A 23,155-nucleotide genomic window follows, 5' to 3' on the forward strand; every position below is an offset into this window, starting at 1 on the left:
CTGTATGGTTGAAAATATGAGATTTAAATTGATATCCTCAATGGTAAAGTAGATATCCAAATGAACACATACATTGTTTTGACACTTAAGGAAATTAGATAAATTAATGTAAATACATTTTAGAAAAGAGGATGTAACAGGAAGAGAGCAAAGGTTGATGAGGCATGAGGAAACTGGGTGACCTGGTATCTAAGAGTCCTGGCCTCACCTCTGACCCACCTATAATTCTTTTGAACCTTGTAGTCAGAGTTCTCAGTGAACCTGATGAGTAATATATAGAAATGGTAAGAATAACACAGCAAAGTAAGAAGTGGTGGTTCTTGAAGGCCTTAGAGTCAAATGTATAACTTTGATACTCTCTTAATTTATGGGAACAACAATTGAAATATCAAGGTTCCTGACTGACATCTGAATATGTCAGTATTGCTATTTTCTTTACTGTCCCCACAGCTCTTCTCTATACAAAGAACTACAAGGATTAAAAGTTAGTAACAAAGATGCTTAAATTTTTTCATATGATTTTACAAAAATGTTATAAAATAACTGCACATAGCCGGGCGGTGGTGGCACACGCCTTTAATCCAGCACTCAGGAGACAGAGCCAGGCAAATCTCTGTGAGTTCGAGGCCAGCCTGGAATACCAAGTGAGTTCCAGGAAAGGCGCAAAGCTACACAGAGAAACCCTGTCTCGAAAAACCAAAATAAATAAATAAATAAATAACTGCACATAAATGACTACATATATGATTGTTGTGTGTGTGGTTATTCAGCTGCAGAAAATTGGTACACTATGCATTCCTTGACATTTGAGTTTGACCATTAAACCTACCTTTTTGTTTGTCCAGTTTACTTTTATAGTTCCTTTAGTAATGCAAATTTACTAATAGTAATAGTAATTTAGTAATGTAAATTACTAAATGTTTTTAAAAATCCAAAGGTTCTGAAATATGTGATACATGCCAAAAAAAGAAAAAGGATAAAAGAAAAGGAGAGAATTGGATTACATTTTTCATTCTTCTTGTGTTCTTAGGAAAACTATATGATTCAAATTTACTTAAATAAACAACCAAAAAGTGAAAATGGGGAACTGGGGAGCTAGTGAGGTGGCTCAGTATGTAAAGACATTTGCTGCCAAGACTGACAACTTGAGTTCAGTTCCCAAGTGGAAGGAGACAACACTGTGTAAGTGGAGATCAGAGGACAGCTTGCACACTGTGTCACGCATACACATGTATACAAGTGCACACACATGCATGCACACACGCACACTCACACAGACAGATAGATAAAAATAATAAAAATGTAAAAATGGCTGGGAATGATGGCACAAACCTTTAATCCCAGCACTCAGGAGGCAGAGTCAAGCAGATCTTTATGACTTTGAAGCCAGCTTACTCTGTATATCAAGTTCCAGGACAGCCAGGGCTATATAGAGTTAAAATTATTATAATTTATGCTAGTATTTAATAATTCCTTTACTAAACTTATTTCACTTTATTATACATTTGATCATAAGCATGTATTGATCATCCCAGTAGCATTTTATATGAGACTGAGTTCATCTGTAGTCATGTACCTTCCTCTGTCAGTGTGAAATAAAAGGACAGGAGTTGAGGTGAAATGGATACTCTTGCCAGAAACAACTTGACACTGGCTAGGCTGATGCAAATGCATATTTTGTACTTCTTTTCTGTTTCCAGTAAGTGCTTGCATTATCTTTCTTTTGTAGCCAGAAGCAATAGTTTATTAATGACTCAGGAGAGCTTTATATGCCCACAGCCATGAATTCTGATGGAAGAGTCCAGTCAGAATCAGGTGTACAGATTATAATGGAAGTCAGCATTTGTGTTACAGAAATTAATTTCATCAAATAAAGATAATTCAGAAATGCATACAATGTATTGCAAACATAAAGCACAGGAAGACACACTGATTATTATTCCCCACACAACCAAACATCCAGGCACTTAAACTTGCTTCTTTAAAACTAATTTCTATGATCAAGAGACAGAAAAAATATTGGCTTACCTAATGCTTATGATAACTTTAAAACATGGTTTTTGCTATTTATAAGGCCATTGGATATAAAAAAAATTCTTATGTTAAAAAGTATAACTGCATGTCTGCAGAGAAGGCTCAGTGGCTAAGACCACATACTGCTTTGGCAGAGGACCCAAATTCGGTTCTCAGCACTCATATCAGGCAGCTTACAATAGCCTATAACTCAAGCTTCAGAGAGATCCAATGCCTCTAGCCTCTCTGGACATCTGTACTCAAATGCACATCTATCTATCTATCTATCTATCTATCTATCTATCTATCTATCTATCTATCTATTTATCTATCTCTCTCTCTCTCTCTATATATATATATATATATATACAGTTTAAAAGAAATTATAACTCATAGTGGAAACTTAGCATTATAGCTTAAAATTATATTACCCTTTAGAGGGCCTTACATTGGAAAAAATGACCCTTAAATGGTTTATTCTAGCATATGATCATTAACTATTAGAAATTGCCATCATTCTGCTCAGCACAGCATTCCCACACTCTCTTTATAAAAGACCTTCAGAGCAATTTAACAAATGATGGTTAGTTTAATTATGTTATATCCTTAGAGAAAATTTAAATATTTTTGAAAGAATATGCACTGAAGACTTTTAGTTGATTGAACAGTCCATACATTCAAGTGATTAATTTAGTATTCACTGAAATTGTTATTTCTAAGCATTTCAACCCAATATAGTTTTCTGTTATATTGATGGTATTAAATAAGAGAAAGGTAAGCATTTCATCATTTTTTTAATACAATAGGTAACTGAAGCAGGTAAGTGGAATAACTAATGTGAAAAAAATAGAATAGAACTAAACAAGAAATTCATTTGTCTGAGCATCTCTCGGCTACATCTAAATCAGCTCTGTGTTTATCTGCTTTGGTGTTCATGTGAATTTCTCTCAGCTTTTTTCTAGTATGAATAGCATAGCAATGAACATTTAAGTTTTAGAATGGACATAAACTTTCACGGATTGGAATTTCTGGGTTGTATATTCACTTTAAGACACAACTATTCATAGTAAAATTACATTTTATTTAGCAATGCAATCTTAAAAAGTATAAAAAATGACCCATGATTGTAAGACAAATTGCTAAACTGTCTTATTAATAAATCCCAGACATTGGTGAAATTATTAAGGCCACTCCATGTAGTTAAAATGGAGGTTTATTTTGTGGGGTAACTTATAAGTGAAGGGATAGGTAACAGGGTCTGGGAAAGGTGTAGCACAGTCCAGCAGTGTTCTCTGGAGAACTCTGCTCAGTCTACCTCCAGTGTCCAGCGTCCAGGAACCAAGAGAGCTGGCGCATCCGGATCTCGGGTCTTCAGGGTCCTCTCTCGGCCCCACCTTGTAGGCATGACAGTTACCGAAGCCTCAAAGGGGGTTGGAACTTCTAGATCAAAGCTGGAATGGCTACCCACTACACCCAGATCCAGATATTGGGGTGAAAATTGAGAGATCAGAGAAATAGGACAAGCCACAGTCAACCTCACTGACCAACTCCTCAGCCTCCAGAAAGAGCTACTTCCTGTATACTCACACCTATATACCTTTCTGTGTCTTGCCATCTGATTTCTTCTCTCTGCCCAGCTACATCACTTCCTCTTCCTGCCCAGCTCTATCACTTCCTGTCTATCTGTCCAGACCTCCAGACCTCTATGGTTAACAAGCATTGGGATAAAAGGTGTGTGCCACCATGCCTAGCTCTCTTCCCAGTATGGTCTTGAATTCACAGAGCTCTGGAGGAATCTCTGCCTCCTGAATGCTAGGACTAAAGGCTTGTGCTACCACTTCCTGACCTCTATGTTTAATATAGTGGATGGCTTTTTCCTCTGATCCCCAGATAAGCTTTATTGGGGTGCACAAATAAAATATCACCACACATGATGTCTTTATGTCCTTAACTGTATATTTCACTTGTCAATTGCCATCATGGAAATGTCCTCGTACTGTTTTCAGGACTGCCACCACATTCTCTCATAGCTGTCTTCTTTCTTCTAAAGATGCTGTCACTTCATTCCTTCCTACTGAAAAAGGTTCAGTAATAAACATAATAACTCATGTGTCATACAATACTTGGCAAAGATGTGGCAGAGAATTTCAAAAGTATGTGAATACAGTACTGACTATTGCATTGACAACTCCCACTTCACAATGTACATGGTTCCACTGTAGTCCTCCTGGCTTATGAATTTCAAGAGCACAGAAGAGAATGACACTAGACCTATAAAAATTCAGGATGAAGTGGAAACTAAGAGCTTATTTTACAATCTTGGATTGGTTTCTTAGTTATTTTCTATTGCTGTGACAAAAAAAAAATCATGACCAAGGCAATTTACAAAATAAAGCACTTAATTTAGGGTTCACAGTTCCAGAGGGTAGTAGAATCCATGGCCATCATGGCAAAAGGCAGACAATAGGCACTAGAGAAGTAGCAGAGAGCTTATATCTGATCCACAAGTAGGAGTTGGGGTCAAGGGAGGTGCTAATTGGGAATAAAGGAGACTTTTGAAACCCCAAAGCTCACCCCTACTGACACACCTCCTCCAACAAGGCCTTATCTTCTAATCCTTCCCAAATAGTTCCAGCAATTGGAGACTAGGCATTCAAATATATGAGCCTATGGGGACCATTCTTATTCAAACATTCCACTTTTTGTATGCATGGTTTTTTAGACATATCATAATGAAAAATACATTTAATTCAACCTCAAAGTCCACATAGTACTTCACAGTTTTATAACTCTCTAAAAATCCAAAGCCTCTTCTGAAACTCAAGACAATCTGATAAATTAAAATTAAAAAGCAAATTATGTAGTTCCAACAAACAATGGCAGAGTGTAGCTGGAGAGTTTTCTCTCTGGTCCCGTCAAACCCCGGCAGTTCGACAGCCCACTTGCCACATGGCTCGTGGCTTACCAGCGTCTTCACATGCTGCTTGTCATGGTGGCGGCTGACAGTGTCTGCCTCCAACTTCCTGTTCCCTCAATTCTCCTCTCTGTTAGTCCCGCCTATACTTCCTGCCTGGCCACTGGCCAATAAGTGTTTTATTTATTGACCAATCAGAGCAATTTGACATACAGACCATCCCACAGCAGCACAGAATATATATTACCATTTCATACCATGCTGTTCTTTGGAAGAATGTGAAAGACTTTGGGTCATTGGGCTGGAAAAGTGGTTGAGTACTGTAAGCAGAGCTTAAGGGACTGCCCATGTTACTCTCAGCACTACTGTCTTCCAAGCTCCTACTAGGATAGTACAGTAAACCCTGCTTACAGCATTCAACCACTTTTCCAGTCCAAAATCCCAAAGCCTTCTACATTCCTCCAAAGAGTAGCATGGTCAGGCCTGTCACAGCAATGCACCACTTCCTGGTACCAACTTCTAACTAGTTACCTTTCTATTGCCATGACAAAATACCATGACCTAGGCAGTTCATAAAACCAAGAATTTAATTTGTGTGCTCATGGTTCTACAGGGTCATAGTCCATGACCATGATGGCAGGGACCATAGTAACAGACAAACAGTCATGGCACTGGAGCAGCAGCTGAGAGCTTACACCTGATCTACAAGCATGAGGCAGAGAGGGAGGGGAGAGGAGATTGAGATTACTGGAAATGGCATGGGTTTTGAAACCTCAAAATCCACTCACAGCAAAACACTTCCTTTAACAAGGCCACACCTCCTAATCATTCCCAAACAGTTCTACCATCTGGGGAAAAAGAATGCAAATGTATGAGCTTATGGGACCATTTTATTCAAACAATCACAATTTTATCAGGTTAGATTTGAAGCTGTTATTAAGTGTATGCATGTTTAGAATTATTGTATCCTCTTGGTTAGTGGATATCATTTTCTTTGCAGAATAAGCCTTTATATTATCTTTAGTAAATCTTGCTACATTCGACCTAATAAAGCCAATACAACTCTTCTTTAGACTAGTGTTACAATGATAAACAATTAGCCTATTTGAGCTCTTATATTCACAGTGTGTTTCTTATACTCAACATATAGTTACAACTTCATTTACTATCTCATTTGATATCATCATTTCATTAGAGAGTTTTACCACTTAAATTTAATATAATTATGTATTAATTATAAGTCTATCATCAGCTCTTTATTTTATCCCATTTACTTTTGTCCATTTTCAAAGCTATAAGAGGATGCAGATTTATTTTGTAAGGAAATAAATAGCATAAATTGGTTCATATATACTGAGATCTGAGCTTCAGGTACAGTTCTTTCTAATCAACACATTTTTGGAACCTTCTCTGTTCAGCTTGAAAAGGCTTGAGGAAATAAAGCTAAGTGTGAATGAGAGAAAAATAGATTCTAAAGCAAGACTTATGTAGTCTTTCTCCTTGAAGAAGCATAGTCAAAAGACTGAAGTATAGGAAATACTCTACCCACACATGAATATATGTATCTGTGAGTGTGTGTATACATCAGTGTTTGTGTGCATGTACAAGTATGTATACTTAGAATTGATTTTTTTTCTAATTGAAATCAGACCTAAAAGACATATTTTAATTCCTTTCAGCAAAAAGGCTAACTATTGACAAAAAGATTTTAAGTTTAAGAATCTATAAATCTCAAAAGTGGGAAAGGAGGAGATCATTTCTAGTTGAGCTCATATTCCTTACATGAAATACTTTTGATCATACTAGAATTCAGGCATTGTGATACCCTACCACATATCTGTCTGTCTCCCTTCCTTCTTCTTATCTTAGATAGTTTCTGAATAATTAATACTTCTTTATGAATTAAGGTTTTATTATGTGGGAATAAACAAGCACATTTAGATAAAGCTCCATTTGAAACAATTGTCTTGAAGGGAAATGCTATGCTTTGCAATAAAGAAATTTAGTATTTGTTTGATTTACCTACAGAGCCTTAATAGTGTTTACTTTGACATTTACTTTGCTTACTTACATTCTATAGCCTTGGGTATCTCTTGACCCTAGTACTTATCAGATGTTGAAGAAGGTGTAGGATGATGGTGGCAATGAAGCAAACTCTCTATAATGTATGGGTCATTATGAGGCAGAGAGAGAGAGAGAGAGAGAGAGAGAGAGAGAGAGAGAGAGAGAGAGAGAGAGAGAGAGAGGCAATTGAGAATGACATGGGCTTTTGAAATCTCAAAGCCCATCCCTAGTAAAACACCTCCTCCAACAAGGCCACACCTCCTAATCCTTCCTGGGCTGGCTAGTTTTATGTCAGTTTGACACAAGCAAGAGTCATCAGAGAAGAGGGAGTCTCAATTAGGAAAATGACTCCATAAGACTGGACTATAAGCAGGCCTGTATGGCATTTTCTTAATTAGAGATAAATGTGAGAAGGCTTAGTCCATTGTGAGTAGTACCATCTCTGGGCTGGTGGTCCTGGATTCCCTAAGAAATCAGGCTGAGATAGCCATGGAAAGCAAGCCAGTAAGCAACATCCCTCCATGGCTTCTGCATCAGCTCCTTCCTCCAGGTTCCTGTCCTGTTTGAGTTTTGTTCTTACTTCCTTCAGTGATGGAGTATGATGTGGAAGTATAAGCCAAATAAATCTTTCCTCCCCATCTTGCTTTTAGTCATGGTGTTTCATCATAGCAATAGTAGCCCTAACTAGGACACTTCACAAATGGACCACCATGACAAAGTCAGCACACACTCTAGGACACCACTACCTTCCATAAGTTATGTTCTCTCTCTCTCTCTCTCTCTCTCTCTCTCTCTCTCTCTCTCTCTCTCTCTCTCTCTCTCTCTCTCTCTCTCCAAGTAAAACTTCTGTGGAGGAGTTTCATCTCAATTTGTTCCTTTCACAAAACCCTTCCAGGTAGTAAAATGAAACAACTGTCTAGCCTAAACATATGCAGAATAATAACAGATGCAGAAAACTTATAAAGTAGAAACTTAATTCAAGCAGTGATGTATTATCAAAAAACATAAAGTGATTAATAAATTGCATGAATGTGTCCTAGTATAGGGTAATAAAATAAAGAGGGGCAGGTTTTTGAAATGATATTTTTTTTTTCGTTTTTTGAGACAGGGTTTCTCTGTGTAGCTTTGCGCCTTTCCTGGGACTCGCTTGGTAGCCCAGGCTGGCCTCGAACTCACAGAGATCCACCTGGCTCTGCCTCCCGAGTGCTGGGATTAAAGGCATGCGCCACCACCGCCCGGCCTGAAATGATATTTTATAAATATATGTAAATTAAATGTTTTATTGTTTTCATTAAGAAAATAGGTATGATAAGGTCACACTATTGGATGCTTTTGGGGGGAAAATTAACTTGCATAGATATATTTGTTAACATTCTCAGCAAATTATCTAAGTTTTGTAGTTCCCATTTTTCTTCCTTCCCTTGCTTTAAATTGTAACAAACATGGAAGAACTTAATTGTTTTCTCAGAGCTCTGATGTTTCAAAGTGGAAAAAACAGCAGGCAAAACATGTGATAATGTAAGAATAAAACAGTGGCAGAACTTGGCATCCCTGTCACAGTCACCAGACCAGTCTTTAGGAAAATAAGAGCTCTTCAAAAATTAATCTGTGCTGTTCACCAAACAATATAAAATGTGAGAGAAATCTATGGCTTCCAAGCATAATTTCACTCAGGCACTGAAGCATGCGTGTCAGAACATATGTTACAAATCACTCCTCTGTTTTTAATTTCAATTGTTTATAATGCTAGAAATCTAACCCATGGCTTCTCACAAGGAAAACCACCCATTCCACTCTCTTGGATGGTTCTTCTAAATGTCTGTTTTAATTAATGTGTAAGGACTTTTGTTTATATAATACACAATACTGCACTTCTTGTTATAGGTGTTTAGTTTCTTATAGTTGGCAAAGGGCAAGTCCTGCACCAGCACATAGGCTACTGAACACACTAGTCCTCAGAAGTGGTAGAAGTGATTAGTCACCTGTGTCACATCAAGCACTTTCTACACTTGGGGAGAACTGTGCTATAGGGTGTCAGGGGTCACCTAGCCAACTATGAAAGCAATGTAGGGCCAATTTATTTGCGTGAAAATCTTCTGCCTCTTGTTTCTAATGAGAATCTATGACCATCTTAAATTTACTATATATTTCATCTTATAGTTTTCAATCCCCCATCATGTATACCTTCAGTAATTTCCTCATTTTATACTGTTTTTCTACTTTTTTGTTGTTCTAAAAAGGAGCTGGTGGATGGACACCCCTTACATCAAATAAGTATCAGTCGCTGCAGATTGACCTTGGAGAGCGAATGGAGGTCACGGCTGTGGCCACCCAGGGGGGATATGGGAGTTCTGACTGGGTGACCAACTACCTCCTGATGTTCAGTGATGGCGGGAGGAACTGGAAGCAGTATCAGCAAGAAGAAAGCATCTGGGTATGTTTGATAATAGTAGTGATAATAATTGCTATATGTTGCATACTGTTAGCAAAAGAGTGTTTTCAGTTAATATGTAATCATTGCACATATTCATGAAGGAAAGTGTGATGTTTTGACATATGTATGCACTGTGTGTTAACTAAAACAGAATATTAATCTGAGAAAAGACATTTTTGGATAAGAGCTCAAAAGCACAAGCAACAAAAGCAGAATTAGACATACAAGATGCTATCAACCTAAAACAGTTCTGAACAATAATCAACAGACTGACAAGACAACCCTCAGAATGAGAAAAGATAATTATAAACTCTACATATCCTGAGACACAGAATCTTATAGCTAGAATTTTCCTGCCTTGCCCATAGTCAGGACAAATCTCTGTCACTTGCCAGTCCCACAGCCACTCAGACCCAACCAAATAAACACAGAGACTTATATTGCTTAAACTGTTTGGCCTAATGGCTCAGGCTTCTAGCTATCTAGTTCTTACATCTTAAATTAATCCATTTCTATAAATCTATACCTTGCCACATGGCTTATGGCTTACCGGCGTCTTCACATGCTGTTTGTCATGGCAGCGGCTGGCAGTGTCTCTCTCTCAGCCTTCCACTTCCCAGCTTTTTTCTCCTCCTTGTCCCGCCTATACTTCCTGCCTAGCCAATGGCCAATCAGTGTTTTATTTATTGACCAATCAGCAACACATTTGCCATACAGAACATCCCAAAGCAGAATCTTTTTTTTCTTTATTAAGAAATTTTCTACTCACTCCACATACTATCCACAGATTCCCTCCTCCTCCCTCCTCCCACCCCTCCCCAGCCCTCTTTCCCAAGTCACCCTGTATCCCCACATCTCCCAAATCTAGATCTCCCATGGGAGTCAGCAGAGTCCAGCACACTGAGCCTAGGCAGGTCCAAGCCCCTTCCCACTGCACCAAGGCTGTGTAAGGCGTCACACCACAGGCACTGGATTCCCATAGACCAGGGACAGATCCCAATCCCCCTGCCTGGGTGCGCCCCAAACAGTTCGAGCCAAACAACCATCTTCCATATCCAGAGGGCCTACTCCAGTCCCATGGGGGCTCCACAGCCACCAGTCCACAGTTCATGGGTTTCCACTAGTGTGACCGGTCATCTCTGCACATCTTCCCATCATGATCTCGACGTCCTCCACCTGCAGAATCCCTCCTCTCTTTCATCAGTTGGATTCCTGGAGCTCAGCCTGGTGCCTGGCTGTGAATCTCTGCATCTGCCTCCATCAGTCACTTGGACAAAGGCTCTGTGATGACAGCTAGGTTATTTGCTACTCTGGTCATTAGAGTAGACCAGTCCAGGCACCCTCTAGACCACTGCCTGCAGACCAAGGTGGGGTCATCCTTGCGGATTCCTGAGAGCCTCCCCAGCACCCTGCCTTTTCCTATTCCCATGACGTCCTCATCTATCATGGTATCTTCCTCCCTGCCCTCCTACTCTGTCCCTGTTCCAGGTTGACCCTCCCATTTCCCTATGTTCTCATCCCCCCACTCCTCACCCTCTGCCACCCCCCACACCCAGTTCACTCATGCAGATCTCATCCACTTCACCTTCACAGGGTCATCCATGGAGATACAGAATCTTAAGGATTACTTTAAAAATATTTTCCAACTGAAATTAAGATGTATATTTCAAGAAAATACTGAAATGTCCTGTTGAAATTAAAGTAGTATGGAATAATATAAGTAGTAAGAATAATATAAGTCACTCATACTTTCTTTTTTCTTGTTTAACAAAGTCATCATTGCTGTGGGATGTTCTGTATGGCAAATGTGTTGCTAATTAGTCAATAAATAAAACACTGATTGGCCATTGGCTAGGCAGGAAGAGTAGGCAGGACAAGGAGGAGAATAAAGCTGGGAAGTGGAAGGCTGAGTCAGAGAGACACTGCTAGCCGCCAAGATGACAAACAGCATGTGAAGATGCCGGTAAGCCACGAGCCACGTGGCAAGGTATAGATTAATAGAAATGGATTAATTTAAGCTGTAAGAACAGTTAGCAAGAAGCCTGCCACGGCCATACAGTTTGTAAGCAAAATAAGTCTCTGTGTTTACTTGGTCGGGTTTGAACGGCTGTGGGACTGGCAGGTGAGAGAGATTTGTCCTGACTGTGGGCCAGGCAGGAAAACTCTACCTACACATCATTGTCTCTGTGTTACTTTGCTTTAGTATATTGAATGCAATCTTTTCTTGTTTCTCATTCAGTCTCATTCTTCTAAAAGTTACTGAAAATTTATCATTTAGTAGATGAACAATGTATGTTTGAAAAGTTCAGGAAATGGGCTTTGAACTTGGAGAATCATACTATGGAGCACATTTCATTGAATAATCTATAGTGTATTGATCTCAACAAGATCAGCTGGAATACTTTGGGTTTCCTCAGAGTGGTGACATTATTTCTGGTTTTGATTCTTTGCTCAAGTCTCTTTAAGGAATCACTTATTTTAAATTTGTGGCTATTTTAAATGCATTTAGTTTTTAAGGATACATATATTAAATTGTGTTTGGAAATACTCAAAAGTGTTTTCATTCTCACTTTACACTGATTGATGATATTTAAAATGTTGGTAACAATTTCCTCATAAAAGTGATGCTGCAAAAGATGGATGTTATGAACTTTGCACAGCATTTGTAATTTGACTTTCTTCTTCCCCATCCAAGAAAGTATAAGTGATGGTGGGATCATGAATGATTCTGTTGTTCAGTTCCACAGTTCAACAGGAAGCCATCTATCCTGCTACCCAACAAAAACATCATTTGTCTTTTACCCTTTGACTCTAGAAGATTATATGCCTATGGGAAATAATAATGGTATGGTTCTTATGAGAAAGTAACAGCAGGTACAACTCTCTAGTCTCATCCCACGTGACACACCATTTCTGTATGAGCATCTTCTGAGTGTCTTGACAGAGTCTCTCATCCACACATCTTTTCTATGGGTAGAATAGCAGTCCTCCCAAACAGATATGCTTGACTCCTAACTTGTAGCACCTCAGATTTATGACTTTTTATTGGGAAATTGGGACTTTAAGGAGGTGACCAGTTAAAATGAAGTCAGTAGAGATGGCTCTAATCCAGTTATTCATGTCTTCACTAAAGAAGGGTGTTGGGACCCATACAGAGGGTAAATGTTATGAAGGTACATAAGGAGAATACTCTGTGATGAATAAGGAAGTTGGGTGTGAAGGAGCATCTGAGGCAGAAAAGAACTAAGAAATGACATGACTGACCCTTTTCTACAGGCAACATGACATATGGATAACTTATGTGGTAGCTAGTTTTAATTTTCAACCTAGAATCACCTGAGAATAGAGTTGATGAGGAGTTGTTTATACTGGGTTGGACTGTGAATATGTCTGTGGAGAATTCTTTTAAGATAGTTGATGTGAAAAGATTCAACATCATTCCTTAGGCAGGAAATCCTGAACTATATAAAAGTGAATAAATTGAGCTGAATACAAGCAAGCATACTTTCACCCATTTCTCTCTGCTATTGACTTTCAATGTGATACATCTGGGTGCTTTAAGTTTCTTCTACCCAGACTTTCATGCTATCCTGGATTACAACCTGAAGTGAGATAAAATAAACCCTTTCTCCCATAAGTTGCCTTTTGTCAGGATATTTTATTATGGCAACAGAAATGAAATGAAACTAAAACACTTTGATTTTTGAACCTCTGCTTTCCAACAGTGTAGCTGCCTAGTTGTACTTTGCAATCCCATTTCTAGGAAACTAATACAATTTTTAAGCTTAACTTTTCAACTATCTAGAGACTAGATAGCTTGAAACATTTGCTGAATTGATGAGTAAAGTGTATGACCTTCAACATTGCATTTCTCGAATAACCACATGGGAAGACCCTTGTAACTTTGCCCATCTTTTGGACTTGTTTGAATGAATGCAATGGTCAGGGCACATAGGAGAATTTGGCGCTCTCCTCTATTGTTGAGCTAAATGGTGTTTGAAGATAAACTTAGTTTTTATATCTTCTTCATCCTCTTACTGCAATTGGCAAACACTCACATTAATGAATTCATTTCCTGCTCTGACTCACTGCACAGAATTTTGTATGTTGAGCAAAATGTTAATGCCATTGAAGATATGGAACCCACAAAACAACTCAGATATTATCTGTGACAAAACAGTCTCCAGAAACTTGTGAGTTAATTAGGTCTTGAATAAGTCTTGAAGAAAGTATTATAGTATGGAGTATTAGAAAGTAATTAATGAAGGTATCCCAGAAAGTTGAAGTGATGTGAACAAACATGTGGCTAATGCATAAGACACAAAGCAAGCATTTATATGTGAGGTGTGTGGTCAAACCAAGATGGGGCATGGGAGGGCTTTGACCAAAGTTGTGTGATTGTAGAGAGAAAAGGTCTTGAGTTTGGATCATAAAATAATCATCAGATACATGAGTTTCTTTAAGGTCTACACTGAGTCAGGGAAGTTTACTTTTACTTGTCCGTTCTTTCAGCAAGTGAGCTAACAAGTACAATAGATCAGGGATATTCTCCACATGCCTGTGATGGTTACAGATTAGTCATATTGATGCAATATGTCCCTTCTTTCACTGCTACCTTTTCTCAAAATGATATGAGCTGGTACCTCTCAAGTCTTTTCATTGATGCTTAAATAATGAATTGCCTACAGGAGATATCTTTCCTCTACTTAGGCATTCATTTTAGTTAGGAATAGATAGAACTAAAAATAAGTTAATTTGATGAGATTATTTTGATACCTAAAATGTTGACACTATTGATTTAAAAATTACCTTTTAAAATGTATTACCATATTTCCTAATACAAATTCAGACTATGGCTGCATCACTTGCCTTAAATTTGTTGTATTAACTTACTTCCCCAGGAGGACAGAATGTAATTGTCTCATCTAAGAAACCTACTTTTTCACTTAATATATACTAAAGGCACATTAAAATTTTATTACACATCCTTTAAGTTCCTTGTATTCTCTTCTTATCTTATTTTTAGTTGGATTTTTATTTATTTTATTTTATTGGTATGAGTCAGTCCATTATCCACACTGTTTTCTATTACTAAAGATTTGCAGTTGCTTATCTGCAATCCCCAATTCCAGAAGCAAAGTTATTAAAATGATAAAATCCAAAGAGGTATGAGCATACTCAAAGGCAAAAATTTGAGCATACTTGCTTTGAAGCTATTGACATGCTTTATTTAGCTTGTTTAATGTGAATATCCATGTATTTTATTATAGTAATATTGATGATGTATGCATAGTATGCTCTTCCTAAAATCTGAGAAGAAAAACTCTGAATCTGAAACAAATGATCTACAAAGGCTTTAACTATCTCTGTCATAACATTTGCTGATACCATATCAGTCTATATTCTTACCATATACCTTACATTGTCTACTTCAAAGTCTACACTGGGCTTATAATATGCAATACTCAAGAAAATTAGAATAAATTCCACATTTATAAAAATTCTAAAGTAATAAAAGCTGTGCTCCAAAGAGAGAAACTCTGCTACTTGAATAACAGAAAATGACTCACACTAATTTGGTGTTAAAGTAAATATCCTCATATGTTACAACATTTAAAATCTGCACTTGGGACCACTGAGGATTACTCAGGCTGTTACAGAATATGAAAAGTTGCTTGTTAGTCAAACAAATTCACAAGGATAAATGAAAGAAGAGGACATACAAAATTGATGAAGGCATAAAACTGATCAAGACTATTTTCTTGAAAAGGCCAATATATTACTCACTTGTTTCCTGGCTGTCATAAAACACTCTGACAAAAGCAACTTATGGGAGAAAGGGTTTATTTTGGCTCACAGTTGGAGAGTACAAATCATCATGGTGGAAGTGATTGGTCACATTTTATTCACAGTCAGGAAGCAGAGAGAGATTACTTCTCTATTTATTCTAGCACCTTCTAATATTGAATAGTGCCACCCAAACTATGATGTCTTCCCCTTCAGTTAGTTTAATCTAGATAATCCCTCACAGATATGACCAGACGCTTGTTTCTTAGGTGATTCTTAATATGTCAAGTTAACAATCAATATTAACTATCATAAATGACAATGTATCTTTTCAGTAGTAATATTAGTAGTACTAATAGCCTAATAAAACAAATGTTCAAGGATCAAGGAGAAAAAAATGTTTGAAAATCCAGCCTACTATGACTAGTGAAATATCCCAGGATCATGAGAGTATTCAGTAACATTCTAAAAACCAAAGTACCAGGTTAGAAATATTGACATGTTGACATGTCCTTTTCTCTTATGTCTATGTCTACTTGTTTTGTGAAAAGTTTTTAAAATCCTATAGGGAAATAGATAACCTTTTCTTTCATTTTGAGATTTCTTGCAGGCTGTGATGATATGCATTTGGGCTGCTATCTAGTGCTGACACAGGTTCAAGTGGCTCCTCTGAATATCACATTCTAACTTCTGTCTGGATGTCAGTTAGACATGACAATTAACATGTTAATAAATGGCATATTTCCTTCTACAAATTCGCCATACTAACCTTATCAACCCCAGACTTCTTTTTCTCAGTAAATATCACAACATGTACCAGCCACTAGGGCCCAAACCCTTAGATCAAACCCAACATCCATTCCTTTCCACCTACATTCTACCTGTCGGTATATTCTGTAAAGTCATCACCCTTTAGCAGATCCTGTCAGACACATCTCCAAAGGGTATGAGCAATCTGATAGCCTTTCTTTTTTTTCTTTCATTTTTCTTTATTAAGAAATTTTCTATTCACTCCACATACTATCCACAGATCTCCCCCTCCTCCCTCCTCCCACCTTCCTGCATCTCCACATCCCCCAAATCGAGGTCTCCCATGGGGAGTCAGCAGAGCCCAACACACTGAGCCTAGGCAGGTCCAAGCCCCTTCCAGCCTTTCATCACATCACGATAGCCCAGCAACCAAACCTTACCTAGAACATTGCATGGCTACAATGATTTATACACAATGCACAAAGATGTATGCCATGGCATTGGAAACAAAGGTGGAGATGAGGGCTAAAAATGATAAATTTTATTATATGACCAAAATTAAGTCATTGTCAGCCTCAAAGTTCAGTTAAAATTGTAAGAAGGCTTTTCTGTAAGTCTTCTTGTGGCCACAAAGTAAAATGTTACAGTAGATATGCAAAAGATAAAAAGCAATGAATCAAAACTGAGTCCTAGAGAAAAGGCCCTCATTACAAAGAGATCAGCAACAGAAGAGCAAAGAGGTGTTCTAAGAGGGAGGTAAAACATTCCATCCTTCAGAGAAGCTCTTTAAAATTAGGAAGTGAACATTCAAAAGATTTCAGGAAGTCTCTGAAACTGACCAAATATGCTAGACCTCTCCCTCCCCAAGTATATGTACTGTAAAGGCTGATGAGAGACACTCTCAGACAAACTGAGCTGCCTAGAAGAGGCACAGACCTACTGAGATGCCTGGAAAGGACTTTCTATAACCTGTTAAGCTGTGTTTCACAGTGTTTTCCAGGTTTCCAGTTTCTGTAAGCTGTCATACATGCTGGGGTGGGCTTTGGTGATATAGCTTTGAGTCATTCTGTTGCTCCTGTAAATAAACCAAATAAAATTCATTGTTTTAGTAAATTGGACTTAAGTGGTATCCTCACTTTAGTCTAGTTTTGTTTCCCTATCTGTGGTGAGTAGATGCTTTCTCAAATCTTCCAAGAAATAGTGTCACATAACAAAGAGACTCAATTTGCCTTTAAGAAAACAGATTGTAATTGAAAAGATGGAAAAAAGTTATTCCATGAAAATGGGAAACAAGTGAGAGCAGGCATAGCTGTATTTGTATCAGAGAAAATACACTCAAAGTAAAAAACTATTACAAGACAAATAATGGCATTATATTATGATAAAGGGAATTTATCAAGAGCTTCTAAAATATATCTAAACATAAAGCATTTAATACTAATAGACCAAAAGGAAGGGCAGTAAAACTCTGTTATATTAAGACGCCCACTCTTTTTTTTTTTCTTTTGGTTTTTTGAGACAGGGTTTCTCTGTGTAGCTTTGTGCCTTTCCTGGAACTCACTTTGTAGTCCAGGCTGGCCTCAAACTCACAGAGATCCGCCTGGCTCTGCCTCCCGAGTGCTGGGATTAAAGGCGTGCGCCACCACCACCCGGCAAGAAGCCCACTCTTAATACTCCACTGTTAGCAACAAATGTCTCATTCAGACAAATAAACAATGGAGAAAAATCAGACTTAAATCAAATTTGCATTCCAGTGGATATGACTGCCAAACAAAGAATATTCTAGATTACAAAACAGCAAAGCATACAGTCACCCAAACACAAAGAGCATTTTAGAATAGATCCATATGTTTCATAGCCTAAAATAAGACAGTAAATTTAAGAAGTCTGAAATCCTATCAAATAGGATTCCTTAACAAAAATAGGAAAAATATAAAAAAGCCCACACAAAAATTAATGCATGCTCGAACAACCAAAGGTCAAAGAAACATAAAAGAATTTTTTTTTTTTTTTTGGTTTTTCGAGACAGGGTTTCTCTGTGTAGCTTTGCGCCTTTCCTGGAACTCGCTTTGGAGACCAGGCTGGCCTCGAACTCACAGAGATCCGCCTGGCTCTGCCTCCCGAGTGCTGGGATTAAAGGCATGCGCCACCACCGCCCGGCCGTAAAAGAAATTTTAAATGTCTAGAAAAATAAAAACTGGCACACAGCATATTGAAATGCATGAATAGGATGCAGGTAATCCAAATCTGAGAAGGATGTTGAGAGAAGAAAATAACTCAAAAGAGGACTATTTCACACAACATAACAGCACTCCTTGTGGATTCTAGATATATCACTAAAAAGATCAGTGGAGGAGAAAAACGTAGCTGATGTACCAAGCACAAATGACCATATTTTAAATAAAAAATAAAAAGGAGCTAGCTAATAAATAATATTGAGATAACTAGGCAGCCAACTAGAAAAAAATGAAACTAATGCTGGATGCTTCTCTTGTTATATCAAAACACATCTCATATAGTTAAAAATGTCCTCAGAGACAGCACTAGATGATCTGGGAAGAACATTTGCATATGTCATATTGCACTGGATAGTAACTGGTAACTGCAAGGAAAAAAAACCCTGTCTCGGAAAAAAAAAAAAAAAAAAAAACAGATCACAGTGAAGTCAGTAATAAATTAGATTTGTTGAAATAAATGTCACCAGAAGATATCAACCTTGAAATGGGAAGTAGGATTCTGATATATATGACATTTAATTTCCTGATCTATCAAGCACCCTTTGTTCACTAATAGACAAAGATGAAAAATAGTGTGAAAAAGAGAAAATTCCTAGTCAATCCATATGAAGAAATTTGCTCATAGGTGTATAAAATTATCTTCTACCCTGCTGACAGACTGGAGAAAAGAAAATGAAAGCAATAAGATACTACTTTACTACAGATTGGAACACACTAGAACACTTCTAGGTACTCTGTTCCTAAGGACAGGACTTCAAGCTATACCAGTATAAAATTATTTTCCCTACTTTCATTGTTAGGCATTGTTTAAAGTATTTTACAAGAAAAAAGAGTATTCTGAACCTATGATATCATGCTATCATGAATACTATTACTTAGCATAAGGTTCATTTTTTTAAAAAAATGATTTAATGGAAAATTGCAAAATATAAGTATGGCATTAATATCTCCAGAGTGCTTGGAGAATGCCAGACATGACTTTTCTGTGCATTGTTCATATTATTTAAATTTAAATCCTCACAAAACTCTATGAGACAGGCACCAATATTCTACACAGATAATAACAAGAAAGGCAAAAACAAAGCAAAAAATAAAACCTACAGATAGACAGGCTGTTTTTCTCAATTACAGAATGAGTTGGTGTCTAAACAAGCCAGACTGTGGAACTCAGCATTATAGTTGGTCAGGATCTATGCCAGGTGTTTTCAGATTCCTAGCATTCTCCCCAGAGAATTTAAATAAGGGCTCACAGAGATTTGCAAAAGAAACAAGGTAATTTTAGTCAGACTGAAATGATAGTACTGATCAGAGAGCAATACTCTGTCAAACTTCACAGTAGGTCACATGAGTGAGGGTAGCCAAGGGCCCTGGGGTGTAGCCTGGGATTCACACACTCGTGTGTGTGTGTGTGTGTGTGTGTGTGTGTGTGTGTGTGTGTGTGTGCACGCCCACCCTTGGCTGGCCTAGAACTCATTATTTAGAGCAAGCTGTCCTTGAACTAACAGAGATCCACCTACTCCGCATTAAAGGCATGTATCAACTTGCCTGGCCTAGAACATTCTCTGTACAGTATTAAAATATTATTCCTTCTGGTGGTATATACATGTCGTCCTAGGACTTGGAAAATTGAGTTGGAAGGGTTGAGAATTAGAGGCCATCCTGGACTACAAAATAAGACCCTGTCTCGGAGTGGGGGCATATTTTACAAATGTTCTTATGTAGTAATTGTTGGGTGCAAAGGAATAGATCCTTTGGAAAACATTCAGGTGATAAGCCAGCACTTTTGAAGTAGCTGTGACCATGAAAATAAAAGGTGGACCTTAAAGAAATCACTGCTGAGCTTCAGAACTTCATCCATCAATCAGAACATTGTAAGAAGAAATCAGTTTTGTTCTGCAATTTAAAACTGAAAGTATGTTTGGGATTTGAACTCCATCTCTTATTTTGTATTAATATCTTTATTAGTCATTCAAATCATATAGATTGTCTTTCTTTCAGAGCCTGGAACATTCTAAAGCACAATGTCATTCTGTTTAAGAGAGAGAAAAAGACATCACGAGCAGTGGAAAAAGATCCCCAAGGAACTACTGTTCTCTACTCTGCAAAAGCTTCATTAGCCAAACTTGTGACTGAGAAGAAAAGTAAATTTACATCCAGGAAAGGCTTGTACTTACTTTGTAAGGAAGTTTACAATGATTCCTGCAAAATGTTCAAGAATTTAACACAAAATTACTCTGACCACATATTTCCTACCCTTTCCTTTCAGAATAATAAAAACTAAAATGCTCAATAAATTTTCATTAACAGTGGTCTTCCCACCCTTGATTCAGAATCAGTTTCCTAATGTGATAATGAAGGAAAATGAGATAGAAAGTGATTGTATGTCAGAGGTGACAATTCTCAATTAAGCCCCTGAAATAGAAGAATTAGCACTATTATGCTGTGGGATGGTCTGTATGTCAAATTGCTCTGATTGGTCAATAAATAAAACACTGATCGGCCAGTGGCCAGGCAGGAAGTATAGGTGGGAATAATAGAGAGGAGAATTGAGAGAACAGGAAGGCGGGAGGAGACACTGCCAGCCGCCACCATGACAAGCAGCATGTAAAGATGCCAGTAAGCCACGACCCACGTGGCAAGGTATAGATTTATAGAAATGGATTAATTTCAGATGTGAGAACTAGATAGCTAGAAGCCTGAGCCATTAGGCCAAACAGTTTAAACAATATAAGTTTCTGTGTTTACTTGGTTGGGTCTGAGCAGTTGTGGGACTGGCGGGTGACAGAGATTTGTCCTGACTGTGGGCCAGGCAGGAAAACTCTAGCTACACTATTACATCACATTAACTTTCTGTATACAAACAAATACTTGAACCTGTATGTTGAATTCCCATATGCACTACTATACATATCTTGTATTTTTCTATTCAGAATCTTTAGTTTCATGAGATTTTTTTTTCTCCAAGTTAAATTCTTCAAGCCCTAGGTACATCTGAATTTGCTCTCAAGAATCTATCTGTTCTATTCCTTCACCAGCCTTTTATGTGATGCCTGCTGCAATCAGTGCCCAATACTTCTAGTTGCCAGGGTTACCATGGGACCATGTTTTTAGTCAAGGAGCTCCTTCCTGCCAGAGCTGCAGTGTTTACTATTGGCAGTGACTCTCCTCCATCTTTCTTCCCTTCTTCTCTTGTCCTCTGTTTCCCCTATTTCTTTCTCTCTGTTGCTCAGTACTTGCCAGATTCCAGGGAAGGACTTTTATTGAGTATCAGGAACTCTGATGAAAAATTTAAGAGTATGGTATAATCTTTCATAATCTTACTTGGGTGAAGGCATTGAAGTTCAGAAAGACTAAGCTGGCTGCTTGTTTCACATAACTGGTCAGTAAGAGAATATGTATTATTGGCTGCTCAATTGGACATGTCACAGTCTCGATTTTCTTGGCTACACTGGAGTATTCTTAGATAATGTTAAGACTCTTTTCCTTTTTCTTCCCTCCCTCATTCCCTTCCTTTCTTCTTTCTTTTCTTCCTTATGGCAGAATGAGGGACACAGTGTTCTGAAGAATATGGAGGAGGAAAATATGTTATACAGGAGTGAAGAGAACACAAAAGTTGACAGTCTGATTGGCAGACCCATGGTATAAGGTTTTTTTGTTGTTGTTGTTGTTGTTAATTTCTTTTTTAAAATTTGATTTAATATTACATATCAGCCACAGATTCCTCCCGCCCCCCTCACTCCACCCCCCATTCCCATCTCCTCCAGGGCAAGGACTCCCCTGGGGATTCAGCTCAACCTGGTAGATTCGGTCCAGGCAGGTCCAGTCCCCTCCTCCCAGGCTGAGTAAAGTGTCCCTGCATAGGCCCCAGGTTCCAAACAGCCAGCTCATGCACTAAGGACAGGTTCCAGTACTAGGTCCTACTGCCTGGGGGCCTCCCAAACAGTTCAAGCTGATCAACTGTCTCACTTATCCAGAGGGCCTGATCCAGTTGGGGGCTCCTCAGCTATTGGTTCATAGTTCATGTGTTTCCACTAGTTTGGCTATCCGTCCTTGTGCTTTTTCCAATCTTGGTCTCAACAATTCTCACTCATACAATCCCTCCTCTCTCTCGCCGATTGGACTCCTGGAGCTCCACCTGTGGCCTGGCCGTGGATCTCTTCATCTGCTTCCATCAGTCATTGGTTGAGATTTCTAGCACGACAGTTAGGGTGTTTGGCCATCCTATCACCAGAGTAGGTCAGTTCAGGCTTTCTCTTGACCATTGCCAGCAGTCTATTGTGGAGGTATCTTTGTGGATTTCTGGGGACCTCTCTAGCACTTTGCTTCTTCCTATTCCCATGGGATCTTCATTTATCATGGTCTCTTTTTCCCTTGTTCTCCCTCTCTGTTCTTGATCCAGCTGGGATCTCCCACTCCCTTAAGCCCTCTTTCCCTCGACCCTTGCCCTTCATTACCCCCACTCACTTCCAGGTTGTTCATGTAGATCTCATCCATTTCTCTGTCATTGGGCGATCCCTGTGTCTTTCTTGGTGTCCTGTTTTCTAGGTAGCCTCCCTGGAGTTGTGAGTAGCAGTCTAGTCATCTTTGTTTTACATCTACTATCCTCCTATGAGTGAGTACATACCATGTTTGTCTTTCTAAGTCTGGGTTACCTCACTCAGGATGATTTTTTTCTAGATCCATCCATTTGCCTGCAAACCTCATGATGTCATTGTTTTTCTCTGCTGAGTAGTATTCCATTGTGTATATGTACCACATTTTATTTATCCATTCTTCAGTTGAAGAGCATCTAGATTGTTTCCAGGTTCTGACTATTACAAACAATACTGATATGAACATAGCTGAGCAAGTGCCCTTGTGTTATGATTGAGCATTCCTTGGGTATATGTCCAAGAGTGGTATAGCTGGATCTTGGGAGAGATTGATTCCCAATTTTCTAAGAAAGTGCCATATTGA

At 38.3% G+C, this 23,155-nt stretch overlaps 1 protein-coding gene across 1 annotated transcript in view; it reads left to right on the forward strand.

Annotated features, from left to right (window-relative positions):
• The first annotated feature begins 9,284 nt into the window (after positions 1–9,284).
• The window catches only part of LOC128103696 (contactin-associated protein-like 3), a 168,893-nt gene continuing 155,022 nt past the window's right edge, over positions 9,285–23,155 (forward strand). Inside the window, 1 exon segment of the mRNA XM_052728274.1 lies at positions 9,285–9,425. Within this exon segment, the coding sequence (XP_052584234.1) occupies positions 9,300–9,425 (126 nt within the window). The 5' untranslated portion in view covers positions 9,285–9,299.

The sequence above is a fragment of the Peromyscus californicus genome, unplaced genomic scaffold (assembly GCF_007827085.1).
Source record: "Peromyscus californicus insignis strain IS unplaced genomic scaffold, ASM782708v3 Scaffold_8__1_contigs__length_139910024, whole genome shotgun sequence".
NCBI classification, from domain to species: domain Eukaryota; kingdom Metazoa; phylum Chordata; class Mammalia; order Rodentia; family Cricetidae; genus Peromyscus; species Peromyscus californicus.